The sequence below is a fragment of the Odocoileus virginianus genome, chromosome 27, assembly GCF_023699985.2.
Source record: "Odocoileus virginianus isolate 20LAN1187 ecotype Illinois chromosome 27, Ovbor_1.2, whole genome shotgun sequence".
In the NCBI taxonomy this organism is placed as follows: Eukaryota; Metazoa; Chordata; class Mammalia; order Artiodactyla; family Cervidae; genus Odocoileus; species Odocoileus virginianus.
In genome coordinates, this window is record NC_069700.1 from 6,512,036 (window position 1) to 6,537,634 (window position 25,599).

At 41.1% G+C, this 25,599-nt stretch overlaps 1 protein-coding gene across 7 annotated transcripts in view; it reads left to right on the forward strand.

Annotated features, from left to right (window-relative positions):
• Window positions 1-25,599, forward strand: part of PHACTR1 (phosphatase and actin regulator 1) — a 491,697-nt gene that overhangs the window by 9,731 nt on the left and 456,367 nt on the right. For all 7 annotated transcript variants that reach the window (XM_070457043.1, XM_070457047.1, XM_070457042.1 and 4 more), the window contains exon 3: window positions 16,317-16,463. In XM_070457043.1, coding sequence (XP_070313144.1) covers window positions 16,317-16,463 — 147 coding nt within the window. The remainder of the gene's footprint in view (window positions 1-16,316; window positions 16,464-25,599) is intronic.

Here is a 25,599-nt window from a genome sequence, read left to right on the forward strand (position 1 = left end):
TTCAGGCTCTCCAAACCTGTGTTTAATGCAGGGAACATTGTGAAGGAGAGGGTGAAGGCAGATCAAGAGGGAAGATATTGTGGAGATAGCCAGCCTGTCAATTCCGTGCATGTGTAGATGACCATGAAGCCCAGCCTCCCGTTTCTGGAGTGTGCCCTTGAACAGGACGTTTCTCTGCACAGAAAGTAGCCGTCTTGGTGCCGTCCATTTACATCACCTGGCTCTCCATCGCTTTCTGTGCCTTTCCCCCCAGCAAGCACCTGCTTTGTCACACACTGTGACTCAGGGCTCATAAGTAGGGCATAAGGACAAGAGGCAAGAGAGAAAAGATGAGAGGATGAGGCACAGAGAGGAAGAAAATCATATGAAAATACAGTAAAATAACTCTGCTCGATTAATAGCGCCTGCTTTCACATACAGCATACAGAGAGTGGACTAAAGACGCAGCCCACATACAGGCAGCATCAGTTATGACCCAATTAGCATAAACAATTCACAGGTGCTTGGAAGAAATTCTCACTCCTCACTGCTCAAACAAATCTGTTCCTAAAAACTTTCAGTACTGCCCTCTCTAACTGAGCTGGCAGAAGCAAGGACAGAGAGCCTAATGCATCAAAATCAGCTCATGGACAATACCATTTTTAATATTTTTGAGAATATTTTAATAAACAATTAGACCCACATAATTATACTTGGATAGGGGAGCCTGGTGGGCTACAGTCCATGGTGTCACAAATAGTCCGACACGTCTAAGCAACTGCTACTACTACGGGATGAATATTGGTATTAAATCGGACCTCTGAAATGTTAGGACTGATCAGAGAGATTATCTTAGAGATCTCTGTACCTTTTCTCAATCATAGAAGCAAAATGTGCTCAGACGCTCAGTCGTGTCCAACTCTTTGCGACTCCATGGACTGTAGTCTACCAGGCTCCTCTGTCCATGGGATCCTCCAGGCAAGAGGACTAGAATGGGCTACCATTTCCTCCTCCAGGGGATCTTCCCACAGGAAGATCAAACCCATGTCTCTTGCATCTCCTGCATCGGCAGGTGTGTTCTTTGCCACCAGCACCACCTGGGAAAACCAAGAGCAAAGCAAGGCTGAAATATTAAGGGGTTTGGGGGAAATGGAAAGGAAAATCACCCCTACACATCCATTTTAATTTTTTATTTTACTTTCAGTTTCAAGCACATTCATATTTTTACAAAATTACGGTTATGGCATATGCAAAATTGGAGGTATGACTGAAATCTTTCCCAGGGCTGGAGAAGAATGTCATAATATTTTAGGGCTTGGGTTTTGGAATAACACAGATCTGAGTTCAGACTGTGATTTTCACTTTTCAGCTTGTAATATTAGGCAAGTTATTTACTCTTTTTCCCTCATTTTTCCCTTTTGAATGCAAATGATGATAATTCTCAACGCAAAGGGTTCTTTGAGGGTTGAAATGAAGCAATGTTTCCCAAACTATGGTCCAATATGCTTTTCAGGAAATACTTGAACTTTTTTATACTAATTCATTTTATTGTGTTTGGAAAAGATGTAAGTGGAAAATTATTTAATTGAAATATAGAATTATGTAACCAGACTTCATATTTATGGGCTACTGCTTAGAATAAAGGGCTTCCCAGGTGTCTCAGCATTAAAGAATTTGCCTGCAATGCCAGAGATAAAGGAGGTGAATGTTCGATCCCTGAGTCGGGAAGATCCCCTGGAGGAGGGCATGGGAACCCACTCCAGTGTCCTTGCCTGAAAAATCGCATGGACAGAGGAGCCTAGTGGGTTACAGTCCCTGGGGTCTCTAAAAGTCAAACATTACTGAAGTCACTGAGCATGGCACGACTTAGAACAAAAGGGGGAAAAAATGAGTGAAATCCACTTCAAAGTAATGAAGGAAAAACATTAAGTAAATAATAGTGTAGATGACACTTAGAGCTTGCAAAATCCGTACAAGTGATATAGAAGTGACTAACATTTGGAAACCCTCAACAAATAAATATGAAACACTAAGCAAAATGTCAAGTACCTAATATGCATTTAATAAATATTAGCTCTTATGTTAATTATCTTTTCGTCTTGTCAAGCCTCAGGGGAAAGTGGCAGGACCTCAAGCTCCCCAAGAAAACCCTTCACCCTGTGCCATCTCTGATCTTCTCTACCACCATTTATTCCTAATTCAAATTTTCAAGCCCTTAGCAAGGTGAAAGTGAAGTGAAAGAAGTGAAAGTATTAGTCGCTCAGTTGTGTCTAGCTCTTTGCCACACCGAGGACTGTAGCCCACCAGGCTCCTCTATCCGTATAATTCTCCAGACAAGAAGACTGGAGTAAGTAGCTATTCCCTTCTCCAGGGGATAGTCCTGACCCAGGGTCACGTGCATTGCAGGCAATTTCTTTACCATTATGAGCCACCAGGGGAGCCCCCGTGGCAGGGTGGAACAGTCTTAAAACACAAGAACAAGAAAAGCAACAAAACTTCAATTTTTAAATTAAGTCGCTAACAAATCCCAAAGGAATCCTCTTTATGATTTTACTACTGAGAATTTTTTTCCTGTAAACTCTCTTAAAACATTGTCTAGAGGGATCAGATGGGGAGGAAGGTGGGAAGGGGTTTCGGGATGGGTGACACATGTACACCCGTGGCTGATTAATGTCAAATTATGGCAAAACTCCCCACAGTATTGTAAAAAGTAATTAGCCACCAATTAAAAAAAAAAAAACACTGGCTAAACTGTACTGATTTCCTCTGAGTTTACAGCAAAGTCTAGTTTATCCAAATGTGGCTTCCAAGAGGTGATTTGAATGAATCAGCTTTAGGGAGGTTGAAATACATAAAGGGTGTTGACTGTATGGTGACAAATGGAAACCAAACTTTTCATGGTGAGCATGCTAGAGAGTATAAAGAAGTGAAAATATAATATTGCACCCACAAAACTTATATAATGTTATGAACCAATGTCACCTCAATTTAAAAAAATGAGTCAGCATTTACTTAGGAACAAGGAAATAGATTTGAAAGACTCTACTTCAAATCATATTTCTCTTTATTCTTTTGTTCCCTTAAGAAAACATGGTAATGTGAAGAAAGTGACATCAGAAAGTCCTGGAAGCTAATTCAATTCCAACTAGTAAACAGCCATGTGGCTGGTCATTCAAGTGACTGGACCTCTATAAGCCCTTGTTTCCCCATTTGCAAGATATCAACCATGCTTGCAATATTATTAGTATGAGCATAAAATGATGTAAATTTAGATAACAGATTCTCAGTGAATATTTGTTTAAGGAATAATTTGCCACAATAAGGAACGAGCACTAGTTGAATAACTGTTCTGTGCCTTCAAGAAGCTCAAAGATGATATAGTACAATAAAAAACACCTTTGTAGAAGCAAAATAAAGGGTCTAAAAGGGAAGAGAAAGTATCAGAGAATTGTTTTTGGAAGAGTTTGTACCTAAACTTCATGCTTCAGTCAGCACAATAGCAGTGCATTCCTTGCACAAAAAGCCAGCAGGGACAGGTCTTTCTGTAAGCAATTCAGTACGACTGGATCAGAAGACGCAAGGTGAAGGTGATACCTGAGATTGGAAAACAAAGTAGAGTTCAAAGGAAGAGACTTGAAACAACAGATTCAGAAATTTAGCATCTCTTCTGTAGGAAGCACAGAACATTTGAATGATTTCTAGAGCTCAAAGAGCTTCCAGATGCCAAACCTTGTTACATATCAGAAGCAAATTCTACAGCCCTTGCCCAGGTATACAGATCAGAATCTTTGAGAGTCAAGTGAGATAATACGAGTTTTCCTATTTTAAGGGGTGGTTTTGTTTTATTTTTACAGCTCTCAGATGCTTTTAATACAAACAGTATGAGGTATAGAATTTGACTAGTCTAATTCTTTACTTTCATAAATAAGGAAAATTGAGCCTAGAGAGGTAAATGAATGAACTGTAATAAAAATTTGATTATATTTATCCAAAATTCACTGTTTTTGGAACACTAACTATAGGCTCGGGATTCAAACTCAAGACACATCCCCTGGCCTCATGTAGTTAGCTATCTAATACAGAGGCAGATAAAGCAATGATTTCAGTCCCGAAAGATAAATGCTAGGAGAATCTGCACACTGGGAGTTTTGTTAGCACAGATGAGGGTATCCAAATGAGAGGGCTGTGCGTGTGTGTGTGTGTGCGAGTGTGCGTGTGTGCACATGTAGGGAGAAAGATGTGATTCTAAGTTAGTGTCCAAGAAAAGATAAAAACAGATCTGACAACAGATCTCCTCTGCATTAGATATCCTAAGGGATTCAGTATCAGGTTTGGAATTCCTAAGCATGCAAAGGCAGATGAACCGTCATCCTCACTGGATGGATAATGAAGCTGTTCACTGAGAAAGAAGAAAAGGGAAGAGTGTAAAGATGGAGATGGAGGGATTTCCTGGTAGTTCTATAAAGTTTGGGAAACCATCCAAAACATTTTATGTACCTAGGTAATTCCTAAAATAATTTCACTAACATGTTTTACAACTGCCTCGGAGTGTATAGTTCCTTTGGGCCTTTAATTTTCCTTTCATATTATTTGAAGGATTGGGAGGTTATTTAAAGGAAACATTTATTTTCTAAATTAGAAGTTTTCCCTGTAAATATAATATTTTCTCCCTAGTACTAAATAGTCCATCTGAAATATTTACATGAACCAAATGTCTGAAGTTAGCAATATTATTCAAATTCAGGCTTGTGTTTTAATAAGAAGAAAATTCCAGGTTAACACTTATGAGAGCATCTAAAGAAAACAAGTTTTCTTAAAAAATGTCTCAATGCAGCTCAATCATTTTAGAGAAGTATAGGCTGTCACAGAAAGTTGCAAAGGAAGAAAAAAAGATTCAGCTACAGTTAGTTAAAAATAGACCTTACTTTTCTTTTGAACCTACACATAAGATCTTCTGTTCCATTTAGTTGATTATGCATTATTTGATGACTAAATTTGATAGGTCACAAGTGGAGAAAAAATTATTTGGTTTAGTCCAGTTTAATTCTTGTCTTTGGAAAGCAAGATCCCACTTCATGCATCATCCCGGACAGCTGATTTTTTATATCAGCCCCGTATCCTATGCTTTCTCAGTAATCTGGACACATGTGTACCCAGAAGTTACAAGAAGAAATGACGGTGAAAAGAAGACCCACATTTTCAGTGCTAGGGGCTTGGTATTTATGGTCTCAGTTAGTCCTGGAATGGGAAATTTGTGACATACTTGTTATTATCCCCAGGTGACCGGTGAAGTAACCCATGTTTCCAATCATCAAGTCACTTCCAAAACCCACACAGCTATTAGGAATGGAGCTAGAATTATAATCCTGAGCCTTGTGACTCTTCCTACCACATGCTGCAGGATACTGGTGTCTATGGCAGCAGTAGGGAAGACTTCCAGGAGCAGTGGTACAAGGATGCAAAGATGTTCATGGATTTCAAATGGTAGAATGCGTCAAGGTTACAAGATACAAATGTGGCAATAGAGTCATTCTGTGTACCTAGATCTTAGGTTCAGTTTCTTAACGTGAATTTTTACCTTATTTACTTGGGAAATTGTCACAAGGGGATGGTGAGATCCTCTGACCTTTAGGTTGAATTGCAGGGGTGGGTGGAGGAGAGGAAGAAAATCTGCCTAAGTCCCCATGTGCTAAGTCGCTTCAGTCGTGTCCAACCATTTGCGACCCCGTGAACTGTAGCCTCCAGGCTCCTTGTCCATGGGATTTCCCAGGCAAGAGTACTCAAGTGGGGTGCCATTCACTTTTCCAGGGGATCTTCCCCACCCAGGGATTGAAACTACACCTCTTAGGTCTCCCACATTGGCAGGCGGATTCTTTACCAGTTCAGCCACCAGGGGAGCCCACCTAAGTCCCCATGGGAGCTTCTTATTATTAGAACTCATTTTCCCTCTCACTACCAAGGTGCGTGCATGCTGAGTCACTTCAGTCGTGTCTGACTCTTTGCTACCATATGGACCTTGCCCGTAGCATATAATAATTACAGAAAAAGTTAGGTGAACAACAAAACACATACAAAAAACTCAATTAGCCCACCGTCTATTAATAAAACTAAGTCCTCTTTATAACCTGTATAAGATTGAATGTTCTTACGCTCTTTTTATATACATGGGCACACCCACTCATGCACACACGTATTTTTTCAACCTAACTCAAGCTCCTTGAATAGATTGCCTTTAATTTTCTCTGTCTTAATTTAAAATAAGTAAACAATTTATGTCTTGGGGTAGTTGGTTCTAACCCACTTAGGAAATAATCAGGAAATGATTTAGGGGAATAAAAGAGGAAAAGGTCAACCAACCACACACTGTTTTTGCCCAAAGGGTGACTTTGCCAGCTGGCTCGATGCTACTGGATCTGTTCTGCTACTATTTACTATACAGAGTCTCTGACTAATACCCTATGATTTGATTGCTATCATCGGCCCATCTGTAGACACAACAGAATGCAAATTAAATAATTACTGAATCTGTACTGGGCAGGCCTTCTTAGACACATACATTTAGGAATTTTTGTGTTTTCCCTTCTCCACACCACCACAATATGCTTTTGTTCTTATTATAGCCAGATAAAGCACTTCATTGCATTCGAATAGCAAGTGCCATTTAATAGTGTAGTTCCTATAGTAACAGAACATTAGAACCAGCAGTAACTTAATTCAACTGGCCCATTTTATAGATGATGAAACTGAGGGTCAGAGAAGGAAAGAAAAGCAAACATTTGTTTATTAAATACCTACCATGTACTAGAAGCTACATGTGTTTATTTCATTCAAAATCACATAACTATGACTTAGATATGACTGCCCCCAATTTATTAGAAACTAAATCTCAGTAGAATTATCAACTCCAAAGAGGCAGAGTGGAGGTTTAAACGTGATTACTGACTCACTTTCCCCTGCAACAGCCAGCCCTTCTGGAAAAAAGGTGATTTATCTAAAACAGCAAGATGGTGGCACATCTGGGGCTGGGACATGGTCTGCTACTGTCTAGTCTGACGCCTGTATGTCTACATCCTGTTACTGTACGTGGGGCTCCAATGGAATTCAAACCCATTGTCTTTGCCCCTAAGATCACTTTGCAAGTGACCAAGCTCAGTAGTTTGCCACACAAAGGTATGTCCAAGTATATGTCACCCTCTTATTCATTGAACATGAATTAGAAATATTAGAATCTTTAGATCTCAAACTATGTCATTAATTACAGCAACTACTGAAAACTGACCATGTAGGAAATATAAATAAGTAGAAGTAAAATAAAAATAAATAAGGTTTAACATGACCTGCGCTATTAAATAAGATGGAGAAAGTGACTTGTATGTCTTAACCAGGCACGTTCAACAACAGAAAGCTGTTTAGGTTTATGTCCGACTCAATTCAACATACCAGGCCTGAAACACATTTTCCTCTTTGCATCTAGCATGTTTTAGCAGCCAGCCCCCAGCCACCCTGCACAGTATCTACTTTAAGAAACTGAGAGGAAAGGAAGCAATGAACATTTGTTGCCCGCCTACCATTTGTCAGGCTCTGTGTTCGGTGTTTTACATTTGTTATATAATGTTTTATCCTCCGAAGGCCCAGTGAGAGAGTTTATTTCTAGTTTACATATAAGGAAACTAAAGCTTGGAGAGCTCACTAACTTTTTCCCAAGATCTAATAAGCATTAAGCTTGGGAATTATGCCAAAGTTTAATTTCACAGTGACAGCTTTACTTGGAGATGGCTAGGAATAACAGTTTTAATATGATGAATGTTTATTGGGAATTTCTTTTGCTAAAGACTTTACATAGATTACATGTTTAAATCCTCATAGCAACCCTCAGATGTAGGTGCTGTGTAAGGCCCATCTTAGAGATGTAGAGGGGGACAAGTGACTTACGTGAAATCATTCAACTGTTAGTATGGAACTGGGGGATAAACCTCAGAGCCTGTGTAGCTGGTTAAGTTTATTTCATATTGTCTGGAAGGAAAATAGCATCCACATTATTTACACATTCATACAAATTATGAAGTGCCACAGGTAGAGATAGAATGGAAAATGCCACATTCTCACATTGGTGCTATATTTGGGATGGAAGTAAAAAAATTTCAGCCATAAAAGATGGGCAGAGTTTAGACAGGCAATGATTGAAGAAAAGGAAAAGAAAGGCTTTCCAGTGGAAAAGTTTGTACTGTCATTTGATACTGTTTTCCTAATTTTTGTTTGAATCTTCTGTCTTCAGTTCAGTTCAGTCGCTCATTCATATCCAACTCTTCGCGACCCCATGAATTGCAGCACGCCAGGCCTCCCTGTCCATCACCAACTCCCGGAGTTTACTCAAACTCATGCCCATTGAGTCGGTGATGCCACTTCTGTCTTACAACTTGCCAATTAATCCATCAAACTGTTTAAGGTTTGGGTTTTCTGGTAGCCACAGATGGTATCAAAGCATTCATGAATGATGCTCTCAGTCCACTGAGAACCCATGTGCATTACTTACCTAGTGCTGCATATCAAGTTATCCCAAAATGTAGTGGCTTAAAACAGCAAACATTTATTATCTCATAGTTTCTGTAGGTCAGAAACTCAGGAATGTCTTAGTTGGGTTGCTGTGGCTCAGAGTCTGAGGTGGCTCAGAGTCAGGATGCTGGTCAGGGCTGTGGTCATCATCAGTCCCAGGGTTTCTCTGGGGCTTTGAAGACAGCTCACGCAGATGGCACTTGTCAGGAGGCATCAGCTTCTTGCCGCATGAACCTCTTCCCTGGCTTTTTGGGTGTCCCTGTGACATTGCACTTGGCTCCTCCCAAGACTCCAAAGACAGAAGCTGCCATGTATTTTCTGATACACCATCGTTTCCACCATATTTTAATGGTCACAGACACCAGCACTGATTGAGTGTGGGAGGGCATGGACGTGAATGCCAAGTGTTGGGGATCCCTAGGAGCCATCTGGAGGCTGGCTATCACAACATACAAGTATTCAGGGAATCAGAAAACTCCTCCAAAACACAGAGGATGTGGCTCTTATACTCGAACAGTTTTTATTACTGTATCCTATATCCTTCAAGTAGTTTTAAAACAAGGCACAATTTTATATAAACCAAAACATTAGTCCTTCCAGGGGAGAGACCCCTATGCGATGTTATGGTAGCTATTCAGTAGGATCAAATAGTATCGTATTCGTCTTTATCCAGATATCAGAGCTAGGTACTGAAGCCCTAAAGGAGGGGTCAGAAGAAAGTCAATGTGAGACCCATATGGCTATAGGGAACAGGGCTGGTCTGAATGCCCGGACATGGAGCCATCTCTTTGGGAAGCCACTACCTTTGGGCTATGGCCGCACAAGCTGTGCCCTTCACAATTCCATAATTCTACATATATGGATTGTGATGAGAATGGTGAAACCCTGCTCGAAGCTGCGTGACACTGAATACCAAGGAGACAGAATGCTGGGGAGCAGTGGGAAAAACTAGGCACCTGTACCCTCTCCTTTGTGGGCCCCACAAAATTGGCCACATAGAAAAAGGAATAAATAGCAGAACTGTGCAGAATGGACAGCTCCTTTAATTACAAGTTTAAGCGGAGAGCTCTAAGATATGCCAATAACAACTCCTCAGATTCTTGGTTATCTAGCAAAGCATACATATGCATAGAAAAGAAAAAAAACATCTCAGCAGTTACATACTAAATTTAGTTTCAATAAAAAGCACAAAAGCCTTTTTGGTACATTTGTGTTAAGCCTATTTAAAACCTATGCAAGTTACTGCTGCAATCTTGTTGGCTTGATATTGTAGTTAATAACATTCATCTTCATCATTGGCATTTTGCATTTTCTACATAAACGATCTTCAGGACCATCACTCAGTGACATCACACTGATTTTAACTGGATTTAATTGCAAGGTGTAAAGGTTCTTATGTATCTAACTCGTGTTAGGTATGCAAAATAGTATAACATGTATACTTAATCTATGCAGCCCCGATTCTTTAATCTGTTTGACAATACTATTCTAATAAATTTTTTAACAGAAATTCAAACACCTCTAGCATAAATGTAGAATCGATTACCCTTAAGATCATTATTGTATTTATCTGCAGCCTGTGGGAATGGCTGACATGATAATTTTTCAGAAAGATTAAAGTAATGATGTGACGTCATTGCTAAGCCTTGGAAACTTTTGCAAATAGAAGGAAGGAAACATATTTTTACTTATTTTATAGTACTTTTAAACTTTTATTGGAAATAATGTAAAACTTACGGAAAATTTGCAAAAATAAATCAGTACAAAGAATGTTTGTGTACCTTTTATGCAGATTCACCTGTTGACCTCATTTGATTATCATTTGCTCTCCTGTCTCTAAAGTCCCTAACCTATCTATCTGTCTGTTGATAGATGGATCAATTGCTCTATCCAGAGAGGAGTGCAAAAGTATATATGTAAAAAGAAATTTTTTCCTTGTGATGAGAACTCTCAGACTTTACTTCTTAACAACTTTCATATATGAGATATAGCAATGTTAATTATATTTCGCATGTTGTATATTACGTCCCTAGTACTTTTTACCTTATGACTTGAAATGTGTTACCTTTTGACTACCTCCATTCAATTCCCTCTCCCACTCCCACTGCTGGTAACCACAAATCTGATCTCTTTTTCTATGAGTTCATTTGTTTATTTGTGAAATCTAATTAATCTACAACACTGTTGGAGAAGGCAATGGCACCCCACTCCAGTACTCTTGCCTGGAAAATCCCCTGGACGGAGGAGCCTGGTAGGCTACAGTCCATGGGGTCACAAAGAGTCAGACATGACTGAGCAACTTCACTTTCACAACACTGTTAGTTCCTGGCGTATAGCATAGTGATTCCACATTTCTATACGTTTCAAAATGGTTACCACTGATAAGTCTATTCACAGTATGTCACCATACAAAGGTATTACACAGTTACTGACTGTATTCCCCACGATGTACGTTTCTTACTCTGACTCATTTATTTTGTGACTGGAAGTTTGTACCTCTTAATCTCCTCACCCATCTCTCTCACCCCCCATCCCTTTCTAGAAGCAGCCACCCCTCTGTTCTAGAATCCCACATCTCCACTTCCATTTTCTTAAGTTTGTTCATTTGTTCTGCTTTTTAGATTCCACATATAAGTGAGATCACATGGTATCTATCTTTCTTCGTCCCTGCCAGAGTCCATCCAAGTTGTCACAAATGGGAAGAGCTCATTCTTTTTCGCGACTGAGTGGTAGTCCACTAAATGTATATACCACATTTTCTCTATCCATGCATCCAGTGATGGGCACCCAGGTTGTTGCCATATTCTTGACATGGTAAACAATGCTGCAATGAACATAGGGTTGGACATATCTCCTCAAATCCATGTTTTTGTCTTCTTCAGACAAATACCCAGGAGTAGAATTGCTGTGTTATGTGGTGGCTCTATTTACAGTTTTCTGAGGAACCTTCACACTGTTTTCCACATCCTCTCCTAAAACTTGCTATTTGTTGTCTCCCCAGCAAAAACCACTCTCTCAGGCATGAAGTGATATCCCACTGTGATTTGGACTTGTATTGTCATAACGATTGGTGATACTAAGCATATTTCATGGGCCTATTGGCCATTTATATGACTTTGGAAAAATATCTATTTATATCTTCTGCTTATTTTTTAATTGAGTTGATTATTTTTTATGTTGAGATGTATGAGCTTTTTGTATATTTGGGAGCATTATCAGATATATCATTTGCAAATGTCTTTTCCCATTCAGTAGCCTGCCTTTTCATTTTGTTGATAGTTTCCTTCACTGTGCAAAAGCTTTTTGGTTTGGTGCCATCCCATTTGTTTATTTCTGCTTTCATTCCCTTGCCTGAGGAGACATATTCAAAAAAATATTGCTAAGACTGATGTCAGAGGCCATACTTCCTGTTTTCTTCTGGGAGTTTTATGGTTTCAGGTCTTAGATTTAAGCCTTTAACCCATCTTGAGTTTATTATTGTAGATAGTATGAGAAAGTAGTCCAGTTTGATTCTTTTGCAGGTAGCTCTCCAGTTTTCCCAGCAGCACTGCTTAAAAAGGCTGGCTTTCCCCCCTTGTATATTCTTGCCTCTTTTGTCATAGATTAATTGACTGTGTAAGTGTGGGTCTATTTCTGGGCACTCTATTCTGTTCCATTGACCTGTGTGTCTCTGTTTCTGTGCCAGACGACCCTTGCATTTTTATAGCTGAGGTGACAGTGAAATGCCCAGCAGTACTCACTGAAGTAGTGGTAGGGCTGGAGCGATACCCACCACCCCTAATCCACACCCCCGGGCTCTTCCCCTGACATCAGTCAGTCAGATAGTTTATGACAGGAGGTCACATTTGTGGAAGGATTCCCAGAGAATAAAAACTGTGGAAACACTGGAACAAGCCCTCATAGAGGAGTGAATCCTTCATACAGGATAAGAGAGAGATACATGAGCTGGGACTGACTTTGTAAGGGAGTTGTTAAAAGGATTTCCTCCCACAAAAGATGGGAGGAAATAAAAGAGGCAAAGTGAAAAATGATAATGGGAAAACACAGACGAGACAAAGAAGGCAGCAAATTTTGGAAGCCAAATACTGGAAGATAATAGTCAGAAATGAAAATGTCATAAAATAATTCAAGAACATGCACATGTGGACAGATGTAGTATTTTAATGTTCCTTTTGTAAAAAGTATCTAGAATTATTTCAATAATACTGGTCCATATGATAGAGATAATATAAAAGTACATTTAAACTCTTTTAAAGAAAAGTAAACTTAAGATAGTAGCAATATTACATTCCTCATCCTCTGAAACATCAAATGAATAAGAAGCAGAAATTCAAAGATGTACTTCTCTATGTCAAGAACCATTATTAAGTAATATCAAAGAAACAGAGAAAGCTAAGACTAGGTATTCCTTCAGATGACTTTATTGTTTTTTAATAAAGGCAAGGCTGATGAATGAAAAGACAAGAGGGTGGGGAATCCCAAACTTTTTGAACAATCAAAGAGCACTGCATTAGGGATTTCCCTGGTGGTCCAGTGATTAAGATTCAGGGCTTCCACTGCAAGGGTCACAGGTTCCATCCCTGGTTAAGGAACTAAGGCCCCTCCCATGCCATGCAGCACAGGCAAAATAATAATAATAGCACTGCATTCATTCAAAGAGAGCTATGGGTTGGGAAGATCCCCTGGAGTAGGAAATGGCAGCCCACTCCAGTATTCTTGCCTGAAGAATTTCATGGGCTGAGGAGCCTGGCAGGCTACAGTCCATGTGGTCACAAAGAATCAGACACAACTGAAGCAACTATGCATGCATGCATAGTTTATATACTGCATAGTTTATATAGTGTATTTCCTTACTTTTGTACTTCTTTAAGAGTGTGAACCTAAATGTTATGATCATAATATTGGTTTGCAGCCTAGTTAGTCACCTAAAAGCATTAACCTTCATTGTTCATTTCATGAGCCAAACAGCCCTGTTGTGCCTCCTGGGATGGGAGGCATCCATTTATAGTCTATGTTTAACAGAGACAAATGGGACATGATAAGGAGACAAATATCATAGAAAAATGAATTGAAAATGTGGACAGTCAACATACACACACACACACACACACACACACACACTTAGCAAATCAATATACTGGTTAAAGAACAGGATTTGAAATCAGGTAGAAATAGATTTTGTCCCCATTTCAGCTACTCATTGACCCATTAGTTGTATAACTCTCCTTTACTCTTTGCTTCCCTCTTCTCTCCTTCCTCCATCCTTCCCTTTTCCTCTCTCCTCTCTTCTTTTTTTTCCCCCCTCTCTTCTTTTATTAAAAAATATCTATTGAGCATTTACTCTGTACTGGATTCATGCCAAAGACTAGTGAGCCAGTCATCTCACATTCCTGAAGGAGAACATGGAAAGCTTATTGGGAAGAAATCTGTGGTGTACAACACAAGGAAAGGTGCAGATGCAGAAATGAGTCAGACTTGTGGGGACAACTCTGAACAGACTGGAGGGAAACAGTGGGAGATGAGGTAGGAAAGACAGATGGGAATCAGGTTGTAAAGGGCCCTGAAAGCCAGGATAAGTAATTTAAAATTAAGTGCTGGGAACTGGCTAACTATGAGAAATTCAGCGATTAGGAAGGTAGTCCTTCCTACCTACAGGGAGGCCAAAGGAAAGGATTATTTCAAGAAGGATACATTACTCAAGAAACAAATGGACCTAACTGTTGTAAGGCTATTGATGACCTTTAAAGTAACTGTGACTGAGTGGTGGGGATAAAAAGCAGAGGTAAGGATACAAGGAGGGGAATAGGAGTGAAAAATGGAGGCTCTGGGGCCAAGAGTTCCATGGGAAGGTTAAACAGACTGGGAGATAAAAAATAAATAAATAAATAAATAAACAGACTGGGAGAGAAATCATATGGTGGAGACTGAAGCAGCATCAAGGAGAGGGCAGATGAAGAGTTACTACCTATGTGTGAAGTAAGAGACCAATGTGAAGAGACTGAAGAGTCTAGGCTGGGCGCAAGGATACAGGATAAGAGTTAGAGCTGACAGCTGAAGTGGAGAGGGAAGTTTTGCAGAGCTGAAGCAGCGCTTCATCCTCTGAGACTGAAGGTCATGACTTGACACTGAGATTTCCTTTGTAGCAGGAAGGGAATGAAGGTAACATTTATCTGTGTACTCCAGGTGGGCTCCTGTTAGAAAGAAATGTGGCAACATCTGGCCACAAAAGACCAAGTGACTGAAGCTGCCAGAAGACAAACATCAAAGAGTTGAGCCCATCAATAGGTTCAGTAGGAGCATCAAAACCATTCTGACTCACACTCCAGAAATCTTTCTAGCTGTTCCTACTGTATAACATGGGAAGGCTGCAGTGCAGACATTCAAAGAAATGTGAGGTGCCCTTGATCTTCAGTCTGTCCTTCAGAAACAACGATACAGAGTTACAGAGACTACAGGTCCAATCCAAAGACCACTATGCATGCTGTAAATCACCAAATAAAAACTTGAAAGTGAAAACGAGTGGGTACTTCCATAGAGATAAACATATCCTAAAAATCAGTAGTGCTAAGAAAGCCACTGGGGGACTTCACTGGCAAGCCAGTGGTTAACACTTTGCCTACCAAGGTACAGGGTGCAGATTTGATCCCTGGTGGGAGAGCTAAGATCCCAAATTCCTGGCAGTCAAAAAGCCAAAACATAAAACAGAAGCAATATTATAACAAATTCAATAAAGACTTTAAAAATGGTCCACATAAAAAAAAAAAGAAAAGCCACTCAATTCTTGGTGAATATACCTAGTCTTTCCTGGTGGCTCAGATGGTAAAGAATTCAACTGCAATGTGGGTGACCTGGGTTGGATCCCTGGGTTGGGAAGATCCCATGAATGAGGGCATGGCAACCCACGCCAGTATTCTTGCCTGGAGAATCTCACTGACAGAGGAGCCTGGCAGGCTGTAGTCCATGGGGTCGCAATGAGTTGGACACCACTGAGCACCTAAGCACATACTTGTCTACATTCAAAATAGCAAATCTAGAAACTTTACAGGCAACCTACCCCTAAAGTTGTACATGCTTCCACATCTGGTTCCATCTCTATTTGAGCTCCAGAGCTGGGGGAGATGGTGCGCAGGGGGTACTCCCACGTATCCTGTTCTCTCCCCTGACCAGCTGGGGCTAGGCTTGCACCCCAGGACTAATAATGGCATGCAAGGGAAGCTGAAGCTGGGCTGTCTGGTTGGGCATCCTTGGACCAGACAGTCCTGGGGGTTAAGGAGACCCGCGTGCGCACTTGAGAAGCGGGGGTAAGTGCATTTGGCGGGAGAGGACACAGTGCTGACTGGGCATCTTTGGAGTCCTCCCTTTCGCATTCGCCTCTCTGGGCCAAGAGCTGCAACCTGGGGCTGCAGGCAGGAGGCGGGGTGGCCGTCCCGCCTGCAGCGCAGACCCGCTGGCCCTGGGGCTGGGAGAAGAGCTAGGGGTGAGGGGAGGTGGGGGCGAGCGCCAGCCAGGGAGAGCCCGATCTCTGCTCCAGTCCACAAATCCTTAACGGGTTTTCTTTCTCTCCCTTCACCCTTTTCTCTCCTTTGCTCTCTTTCTTTCTCTCTCCCTCTTTTTTTTTCTTTTTTCCTTTTCCCCTCTCTTCCCCCCCTCCCTCCCCGTCCCCTTTCCCTCCCTCTCCCATCCCCCTCCCCCTCCCCCCTTCCCTGTGAGCGAGCCTCTTCCTTTCCCCCCCTCCCCCTTTCCGCCTCTCTCCCTCTCTCTCTCCATCTCCTTCTCCCTCTCAGCTCGCCGGGCGACCCTGCTCCTGCCTCCCACCTTAATGGCGGCATCTTCGGAGGACGATATAGACCGGCGGCCCATCAGAAGAGTCCGCTCCAAGAGCGACACGCCGTACCTCGCTGAGGCCAGGATCTCCTTTAACCTGGGGGCAGGTGAGGACGGAGCGCGTGCCCCGCTCTCGCCCCCACCCGGCTTCCTCCCCTCCTCCCGGGCTGGCTCGGCCCCCAGCCCCTCCTTTGGTACCCCACCCCGCCCCCCGCCCCCATCCCGCCCCACTTCCTGCCCTGCTGCTCCCCGGCGCGCACTCGCTCTCTTTGTGTGCCGGGAGAGGAGGGTGTGTGTTGGGTGGGGGGTGGTTTGCGGAGGTGGGGGAGGGTGGCGCGTGGAGCCCTGCATCCACCCGGGAATCACACGCCGGGCTTTCCCCTGCCTTGAAGAGGAGAAAGTGCTGTCACCGTTAACAATGATCGTAGGCGTAGCCTGGAGCGCGGGTCAGCTTCCTCGAGCGCCGCCGGCTGTGGGCGGAGGGGGCTGGCAAGGCTCCGCTGGTGTGGTTTGCTGGTGGAGCTGCTACCGCCGGGTGGAACTTGTTGGTGACATTCAGACTCTGGTGACTGCCGGGTTGATACCACTGCTGCGGCTCTGAAGTGAGCAGAGAGGAGGGGGTGGGGTTTAACAGCTGGGAACCGGACCCAGCAGTCGGCAAGCAACCATCGTGATGATAGTAATAAGACGGTCCGTAGGATACACATGGGGTGATGGGAAGCTGTCAGTGAGACTGGTACCCAAGGTGGCCCAGATGGGTTAAGTGAAAAGGTAACTGAGGTGGAGGAGGGAGAGAAAGAAGCAGGAGGGAGGAGAAGAGAGGCAGATACAGGAAGGATGGGACGGGAAAGGAAGGGAGGAAGGAGGAAAGAAGGAAGAAAGGAGCCACAGAAAGGACTCAGGGATACAGGGAGTCAAACTGTTTCCACTGAGACCTGTCAGGGTTACCTGAAAGGACGCACCAGTGTCCGCTGTCTCCACTGATGCAGCTGTTGCTCCAGATTCAGGGGCAGAACACCCCCACCCCTTCCTGTTCCTAGTACAGGGTCCCTGTCACCAGGAGGAAGTTGTTCACCACTAACTTTTCTAGAAGACTGCTAAGTCCCCCCCCCCCCCCCCCCCCCCCCCCGCCCAAGCTTGTGTCTCTTCCTTTCTAGAATTCCTTACTATTCTAGCAACTCCACTGCAAAAAGAGTGAGGGCATTTTCCTCAAAATCCTCCTTCAAAATAACTTTAAGAAGAAGAGGATCCCTTTTTCTTTAGGAAATAAACCCTTGAAAATGGAACTGAATCAAAGTATGTGTGTGTGTGCATACTCAAGGAAAGAGAAACTTCAAATAATGACTATTTTACTCACTACTGAGAAGTCTGAATGAAGGAGAAAGCTCTGCATAGAGAAAGGAGATGCGTTGGCTAAGGAACCATATCCTATGACTGGTGGGATGGTAACGGAGTGTGCCAAAGTAGCCAACTTCTTTGGAGTGTAATTTTTCCTATTTTGGTGATTTGGGTTTTTTTTTAACCCTTCGTTTTCTTGTCACATCTGGAATGTTTGCCTCTGGATTTGTGACTGGGGGAAAGAAGGCTTTATTGGAGGAAGCTTTGATAGCTTTTGTGGCATGCAGTAGTAGACTGTGGTCTCCATTTGGAACTATTAATCCTTCACTTGTATGTTCTAGATTCACAATATGACTGTGAGGGTTCTTGGAAAGGACTGAGAAGAGTTCCTTTCAGGGTCAAGGTTGTTTCCAACCCAGAGATATTAAGGATCACTCTTTTTTTTTTTTTTTTAACCAAACTCCAGTATATTCCCTTAACGTCTTTGGCTTAGCAGAGAAGGAAAGGGGCTAAGGAGACACTTAATAAAGGTTGTTCACCTACTACTGGTGCTTTTACAACAAAACAAAATAAAGCGTGAAAGAAGAGTTTCAAGTTTCTGTTAGTGCTGGGTTAGGCTGAACCATTCTGCCACCAGATTCAAGCCAGTGACTTGCAGTCTTTTATTCTGGTTAAATTGCTCTGAAGGCCAATGAAAAGATTGGACTTTTCAGAGAGAACTCCACTCCTTTTCATCCGGAAATAAACAGGCCAGACAAGCTCCCAGTCCCTTCCAAATGTCCTTTAGAAAATACCCTTAAAAGCACAGTGTCAAGACAACAGTAAGAAAGAAATGTGCTGGGAAGGATGTTCGTCAGCGAGGGAGGGCAGTCACTGAGGGCTGTGTTCTTTGGTTGGGGAGCTGTCCTCTTGGTGGTGCTGAAGCTGAGGGCTGTGTGACAGAGGCATGACAGAGCTGGACAGCTTGGGGGGGGGGGGGGCGGGATGCTCAGTCCCTCGGTGATGGAATCCCAGGGAAAGAGCTCACTGACTGGCCTCAGAAAACTTTCTGTCCCTGCCCACCTACATGTGCCGCCTGTTTACTACGCCTCCCGCCTGCTGCTCCACCGCTCGGATCGGGAGCTTCTGCTCTAATTTTCTGGTGGTTGCTCATTCGCAGCTCTTTGTTTTCCAGCTGGTTTTGGGTGGCTTTCCTGACACCATAAGATCTACTCTCAGATGCGCCTTCACCCTGCCTTTAAAAGTAATTGTAACCCCTGGCTTAAAAAGCAAACAGCCTTGTTTATCTCCTTGAGCAGCAAGTTGTAATTAAACTATTAGTGTCGTTATCAGCACTGCTGAACAGAAAGCCTGCACACTTTGGATAAATTACATAATCTGGGCATAGAGAGAATTTTGTCTCTTAACAACAATTTATAAACAATTAAGCAAGGAAGCTTTCATCCGCCTTTCTTCCTGCTCCTCTCCTACCCCTAGTCACTTCCTCTTTATTCTTTCCAGAGAAATTCTTTATTGGTTTAAACTGTTTGTCTTTAGGATTCACCTTCTTACACCTACTCATTTTACATAAGTCCACATTTACTATTTGAGAGGCTTAGTAATCATTCAAGGAAATAAATATACACATATTCATTTTACTTGGATATCATGAAATCATTTGGGGACCAACTCCCTTAAAACTAATGTGTACACCTGCCAGATAAAGTAGACTGGGATATTTTAAATACTGATTAAATTCTTAAGCATTCCTTCAACTACACCTTGTCCCTGATGGTACTTAATAATATCATTTCAGAAATAACTTCACAGCATGAGTGAAAGATATAATCCCTCACCTATAGTCCCAAGTCAGTCAAAGAATAGCACCAAAATGTGGGTCTTTCAGCACTTTATGAAGATGCTAATTTCAAGATTCAGCCTAAATTGAAAGTGTAGAGAACAAAAATTTTTCTAAACCATGACTTTTTTGTCTAAAAGAGCCCCTTTTGTAGGTTTAACTTCTATTTAGCATTTAGTATATTACACAAACCTTGATAGATGCCTGTTTGCTGAAGATAGTATGTTAGAGAGAATTAAGCGAATGTATTTGCTGAAAGTAACACAGACACATCAGACATCATTTAAAACCCTGGAAGAAGTTTTTTCCTGAGAAACTAAAATGTGTTAAAAGGACATCATGTAACAGAAGAATATGTTCACACTATTAGTAGGCAAGTATTTCTAACTGTGTTCTCACTCAGTAAGGAACATTACTGACATTTAACTTGTAAGATCTTGTTCTGCCTTTTGAGGTCATTGATTCACTGCATTGAAATGAATGCAATGTAGAGTTACAGCTCATCTGGCAAATATTTTCCTATGGGTCAGTTTATTCTATCTGTATTTATTTATCTCTGTATTAACAATATATAAAAGAATGTTTGATACATAGAAGATACTGAAATGGAAAGGTTCTCCATAATTACACACCAAAATGAATGAAACTGTTATGATAAAAGATTTAAGCACATCTAAAATTTCTTTCAAGGATGTCAAAAGAAGGAAAGCTAGTCATCCTGATGACTTAAGATTGTTTAAAACCCAAAGCCAGTATTTTGCACTATTTAGGAAAATAACTACTTCTCTAATCATAAGTAAGTTTAACCTCTGTTGACATTGCAGAATTGCTTTGTATGTATGGAGGAGGTTTTAAATTAATCACACAGTCAACCTCAGAATGCTTATCCTCTTTGGAAGCTTGAGATCTGTTCTAGTTTCTGATGTTAGGAACTAAGGCCAGGGACAGTCATTTTTTACTTCCATTGGTCTCCTCCACTCTTTCAGGCCTGGAAGAAAACTGCAATCAAACTTAGCTTGCTCTGACTACCTACAGAAGGGGATGGGTTAGTATGTTACAGTTTAAACTGAGATCCCTTTCCCCTACCTTTCTTGAGGAGGAAGAACCTTTATCCCTTAGCTGAATTACAAATGTCCTTGATATTGAGAAGTGGCATCCCAGAATGTGCTATTACCCTTTAGCCGCGAGGACTGTCTCTAGGCAAAATTGTGAATATTGCCATGCTGAACCAAGATTTTTTCACCAGTCTAAAGGTCTTGGTAGACATCCCTTTCAAGCTTTCCCTGCAGAATGCCAACGTATGTATCCCTCACATTATTTCTCTTACTGATTCCAAGTTGAAGGCAGATCATATGGGCCTGACTTTTATTTGGTAGACCCAAAATCTCCTTTAAAATATTGCTTCTAGCATTCATTAGGGTCTTCCCTGGTGGGTCAGTTGGTAAAGAATTTGCCTGCAATGAAGGAGACCAGGGTTTAATCCCTGGATTAGTGAGATGCCCTGAGGAAGTTAGTGGATACCTGCTCCAGTATTCTTGCCTGGAGAATTCCATGGACAGAGGAGCCAGGTCTGCAGTCCATGCGGTTACAGAGTCGGACATAACTGAATGACTAACACTTACTTCACTTCACAGCCAGAATCCAAGGGGCTAACCATATAACTGACCAGTAGCCTCGATTGTGGGGCTTTCTGAGTGTCTGCCCTCTTTCTGTGTCATTGGAGAAACTAGCTAACCTGGTAATCTCACCATGTCATGCATTAAGGTGGTACTAGTGAAGACCACTCCAGGTAATATAATTAAAATACACAAAGCACAGAAAAGTGAGTAATTAATGCCAAGAGGAAATGGGAAGCTCTTTGCCGTAAATATTTAACTTGGCTGCTTACAAAGTAATTGTTTCAACAGCAATTCATACATTTATGAGATAACTCAAATACAGAATATGAGTTGCATGGTTAAATTGTCTTAGGATCTTTTGATCTGGGCATTGTTAAAAAAATTTTTTTTAACATTTTAGTATTGTATTTGCTGTTAGCACTGAATGCTAAGTTTCTTGTTTGGTTTGTCTATATATGTCCATTTATTTTAATTTCATGGAGGGTGATGGAGTTGTGTTTTATATGAAAAATTAGAATCAAGAGACAGAAGAACTTGATTCTACTGCCTCTCTTCTCTAAAACTGTAGGCAAGTCATTTAACCTTTCTGAGTTTGACTCACTCACTCTAGACTTAAATCTAGACTAGACTAGACTTAAAGCGAGATTCCTTAGACCACAAGGAGATCAAACCAGTCAATCTTAAAGGAAATCAGTCCTAAATATTCATTGGAAGGACTGATGCTGAAGCTGAAATTCCAATACTTTGGCCACCTGATGCAAAGAACTGACTCATTGGAAAAGACCCCGATGCTGGGAAAGATTGAAGGCAGGAGGAGAAGGGGATGACAGAGGATAAGATGATTGGATGGCATCACTGACTTGATGAACATGAGTTTGAACAAGCTCTGGGAGTTGGTGATCGACAGGGAAGTCTGGTGTGCTGCAGTCCATGGGGTTGCAAAGAGTTGGATGCTACTGAGCAACTGAACTGAACTGAGACTTAAATCTCAAAAGTTACATCCTATCTAAAAAATTTGTGTGTACTTCTGTCTGTGCTAATGAATACGTACTATGCCACTGATTTTATGTATAGTCTTATTTATGGTATGAAACGTATGGTGGTAGTGGTTTAGTCACTAAGTCATGTCTGACTCTTTGCAACCCCATGGACTGTAGCTCACCAGACTCCTCTGTCCATGGTATTTTCCCAACAAGAATACTGGAGCAGGTTACTATTTCCTTCTCCAGGGTATAAAACATACAGAGCACAATTTTCAATATGAATTAAAACATTTGATCAAAGCTAAGTTATTAAAATAAGTTTAACTAAAAGAATAATATATATTATAAAAATTTAAAATAACTTTTTGGTAATAACTAAGAATTGCTAGAAGGCATGTTTACATGCACCATATTAATCAAATATTTTTTATTTGAATATCCAGGGATTAGAATCCTTAACAGAACTGATGCTCTATGAACATTTGTTGTATGATTGAATATAGAATTAGAGAAATCTTAGCAATAAATAGACAGTCAGGAAACTAAATATTAACCCAGTTCCCAGTTGGCATATTAAGGCTTGTAGCCTGTTCTTTTGTAATTAAAATGAAATGAGTATACCTATAAGATCTATATTTTCCCTTTATCCTTTTAAATTATCAGGGAAGGGAGATATATATGCAGACTAGCTAAATGACAGGAATCAGTCAAGGTGAAATGTTTCCTTTTGGAATTCCTAACTTCTCAGAATTGTTATAAAACTTGACCATGAACTATGAAGAACTTTGTTTTGTTTTTCTTCACAGGTATATAAGCTGACAGGAGCAAATAAATTATTGGTCAGAATAAGTGCACAGATAGATTTTCATACATACCTTTTCATATTGACTAAAGATATTTTAAAGTTACTTATGAAATTACTCTTTGATATATGCAACTTCAATTCATCATCATTATTTATTGTACAAGTAAAACAACTGAAATTCAAGTAGGGAGAGATGATAAGTTATAGAGCTATTTTTCCTCTTTGACTTAATAAGGCGAAAAAGGAGACATACGTTATAGCCAGTGGAAGAGGGCCTGAAGGAACAAATAATAGATATCAGTTTTTCCTCATTGCATGATACAAGAAAAATTATAGAATTTTTTTTAAATTCTAGAATTGTTATATTTTGTTTCATAACTCTCTCCGATCACTTTAGTCAATGATAAAGTGAATATGATTGGTGGGGGGTGTGGCCATTTTGACCTTTTAATTGCTTTAGTTTATAAGTCTTTTATATAATGGAGGATGGTTAAAATAAAAGATAAAATCAATTTTACAGCCTTTTGAATGATGATGGATTCTTTCCCATGACTTTCTACTCAAGTTATCAAAGGACACCAGGAATAATCTCACGCTAGTGGTTATTTAACATTTATGATGGCAAGTCTTGTGTAAAAGCCTGTAGGTTTCCTATTGATCTTTTCACATTTGTATACCTTCTACTTACAACACAGTAACATAATCTTTGAATACTAAATACCTGGGCTGTAATTGTAGACTTGAGGATTCAGTATATGGTTGACCTTTTGTATCCATGGTTCTGCATCTGATGGATTCAACTAATCATGGATGTGGAAGGCTGACTAGAGTAGGTCATTTCATGTAAAGGATTTGAGTATCTGTAGGTTTTAGTATCCACAGAGGTTCCTGGAGCCAATTCTTCCAGGAGCCTGATCATGGTGATGCATTTTACTTTTGAATTTATACTTAATTTTGTCAATATGATTACTTGCCATTTATAGACATAGAGGGGCTTCTCAGTGGCACTAGTGGTAAAGAATCTGCCTGCCAATGCAAAAGACGCGGGAGAAGCAGGTTCAATCTCTGGGTTGCTAAGATCCCCTGGCAACACATTTTAGTATTCTTGCCTGAAAAATCCTATGGACAGAGGAGCCTAGTTGGCTATAGTCCATGGGGTCACAAAAGAGGTAGACATGACTGAGCACCTGAGCGCACACACAGAGAGAGAGAGAGCGCTTTACTTCTGAATGTTTATCAGTCAGAGGACAACAAGCTGGTTTAAGATGCATCATGGCTTAATTAAAAATATAAAAGAAATTTTACTATGTTTGAATTTATCCCTTATTCCATCTGGGCCCTATTTTAGAGGTGGCGGGGGAGGATGGAGGAAGGTGAGATGAAATAATAATATATAGTATTCATTCACTTGACAAATATTAATTTAGAAGATAATATTTTAGATCCTTGGGATACATTATTGATTAAAACAGACACTTCTTATCCTCATGAATTTTAACTTCTAGAAGTGAGTTATGGGCAATAAGCAGTACAATAGGTAAGTACACTGTATAGTATTTCATAGGTTAACTGATAAGACAAAAATAAATACAGCAAAATAAGACTGTTAGGCACATGGGAGCAAAGAAGGGGATGGATTGCAGGATAGGCAGCATTGAGAAGGGGAAATGCAAACAAAGCTCTCCGAAGAAGAGGAACTTGAGCAGTGTGAATATGGGGTAGAAGACAAGGCAGAGAGCGGAGGGGGAGCCAGTGTTGAAGCCCTAAATCAGGCGTGTTTAGGACCTGGCAGGGGCCAGAGGGTGCAGAGGGGTGAATCTAGCCGTCGGGAGGGAGCGCACGGGGACCAGATTACAGAGGGTCCTGCCGGCCACTGCCCTCTCCTGCTGAAATGTGGTACAAGGAAGGGATTGGAGCACAAGAGTAACATGATCTGAAACAGATTTTAGAAGGCTCCCTGGGGCTGCCGTGTTAAGGATAGGCTACAGTGGGGCAAGGAGGACGCAGGGAGCTGGTTTGGAAGCTCTGCGGCAATCCAGAGATGGTGCTGTCTCAGCAGCAGGGTGCAGCAGAAGCAGTGAGAAATAGTCAGATTCTGTATGTATTTGCAAGTATAGCCTATAGGCTTCCGTGGTGTACTGAATGTGGGCTGTGAGAGGAGAGGAGCAAAGAGTACCTCAAGGTTTGGCTTGAGCAACCAGAAGGATAGAAGGACCATTTAGGGGCATGGTTGCGGCAGGTGGGGGGTGATCGAGAATTCAGAGACAGACTTGGCAAGTGTGAGATGTCAACCAGACATCCAATTGGAGATATCCAATAAGCAGTTATACAAGCCTAAGGCTCAAATAGGGTCCAGTCCACAAATAAATAATTGAGTTGTCAACATACATAGAGCCCTTGTTGAGGACTTTATCAGCATTTGCTCACTAATTTTTTTATAATAACCCTATGAGATTGGCATGATTATTGCTCTTCTTATTTTATCCATGTGGGAACTAAGTCACTAAGAGCTTAAATAACTTAGCAAAGGTAATGAAGCTAATAAGGGGAATAAGAGGAAGAATTGGAATTCAGATCATGTTTTATATGGCATCAAAATCTATGTTTTTAATGGCCATGATTTATTACAAGAGAGCAATCTTGTGTTATCAGCTTTGTTTT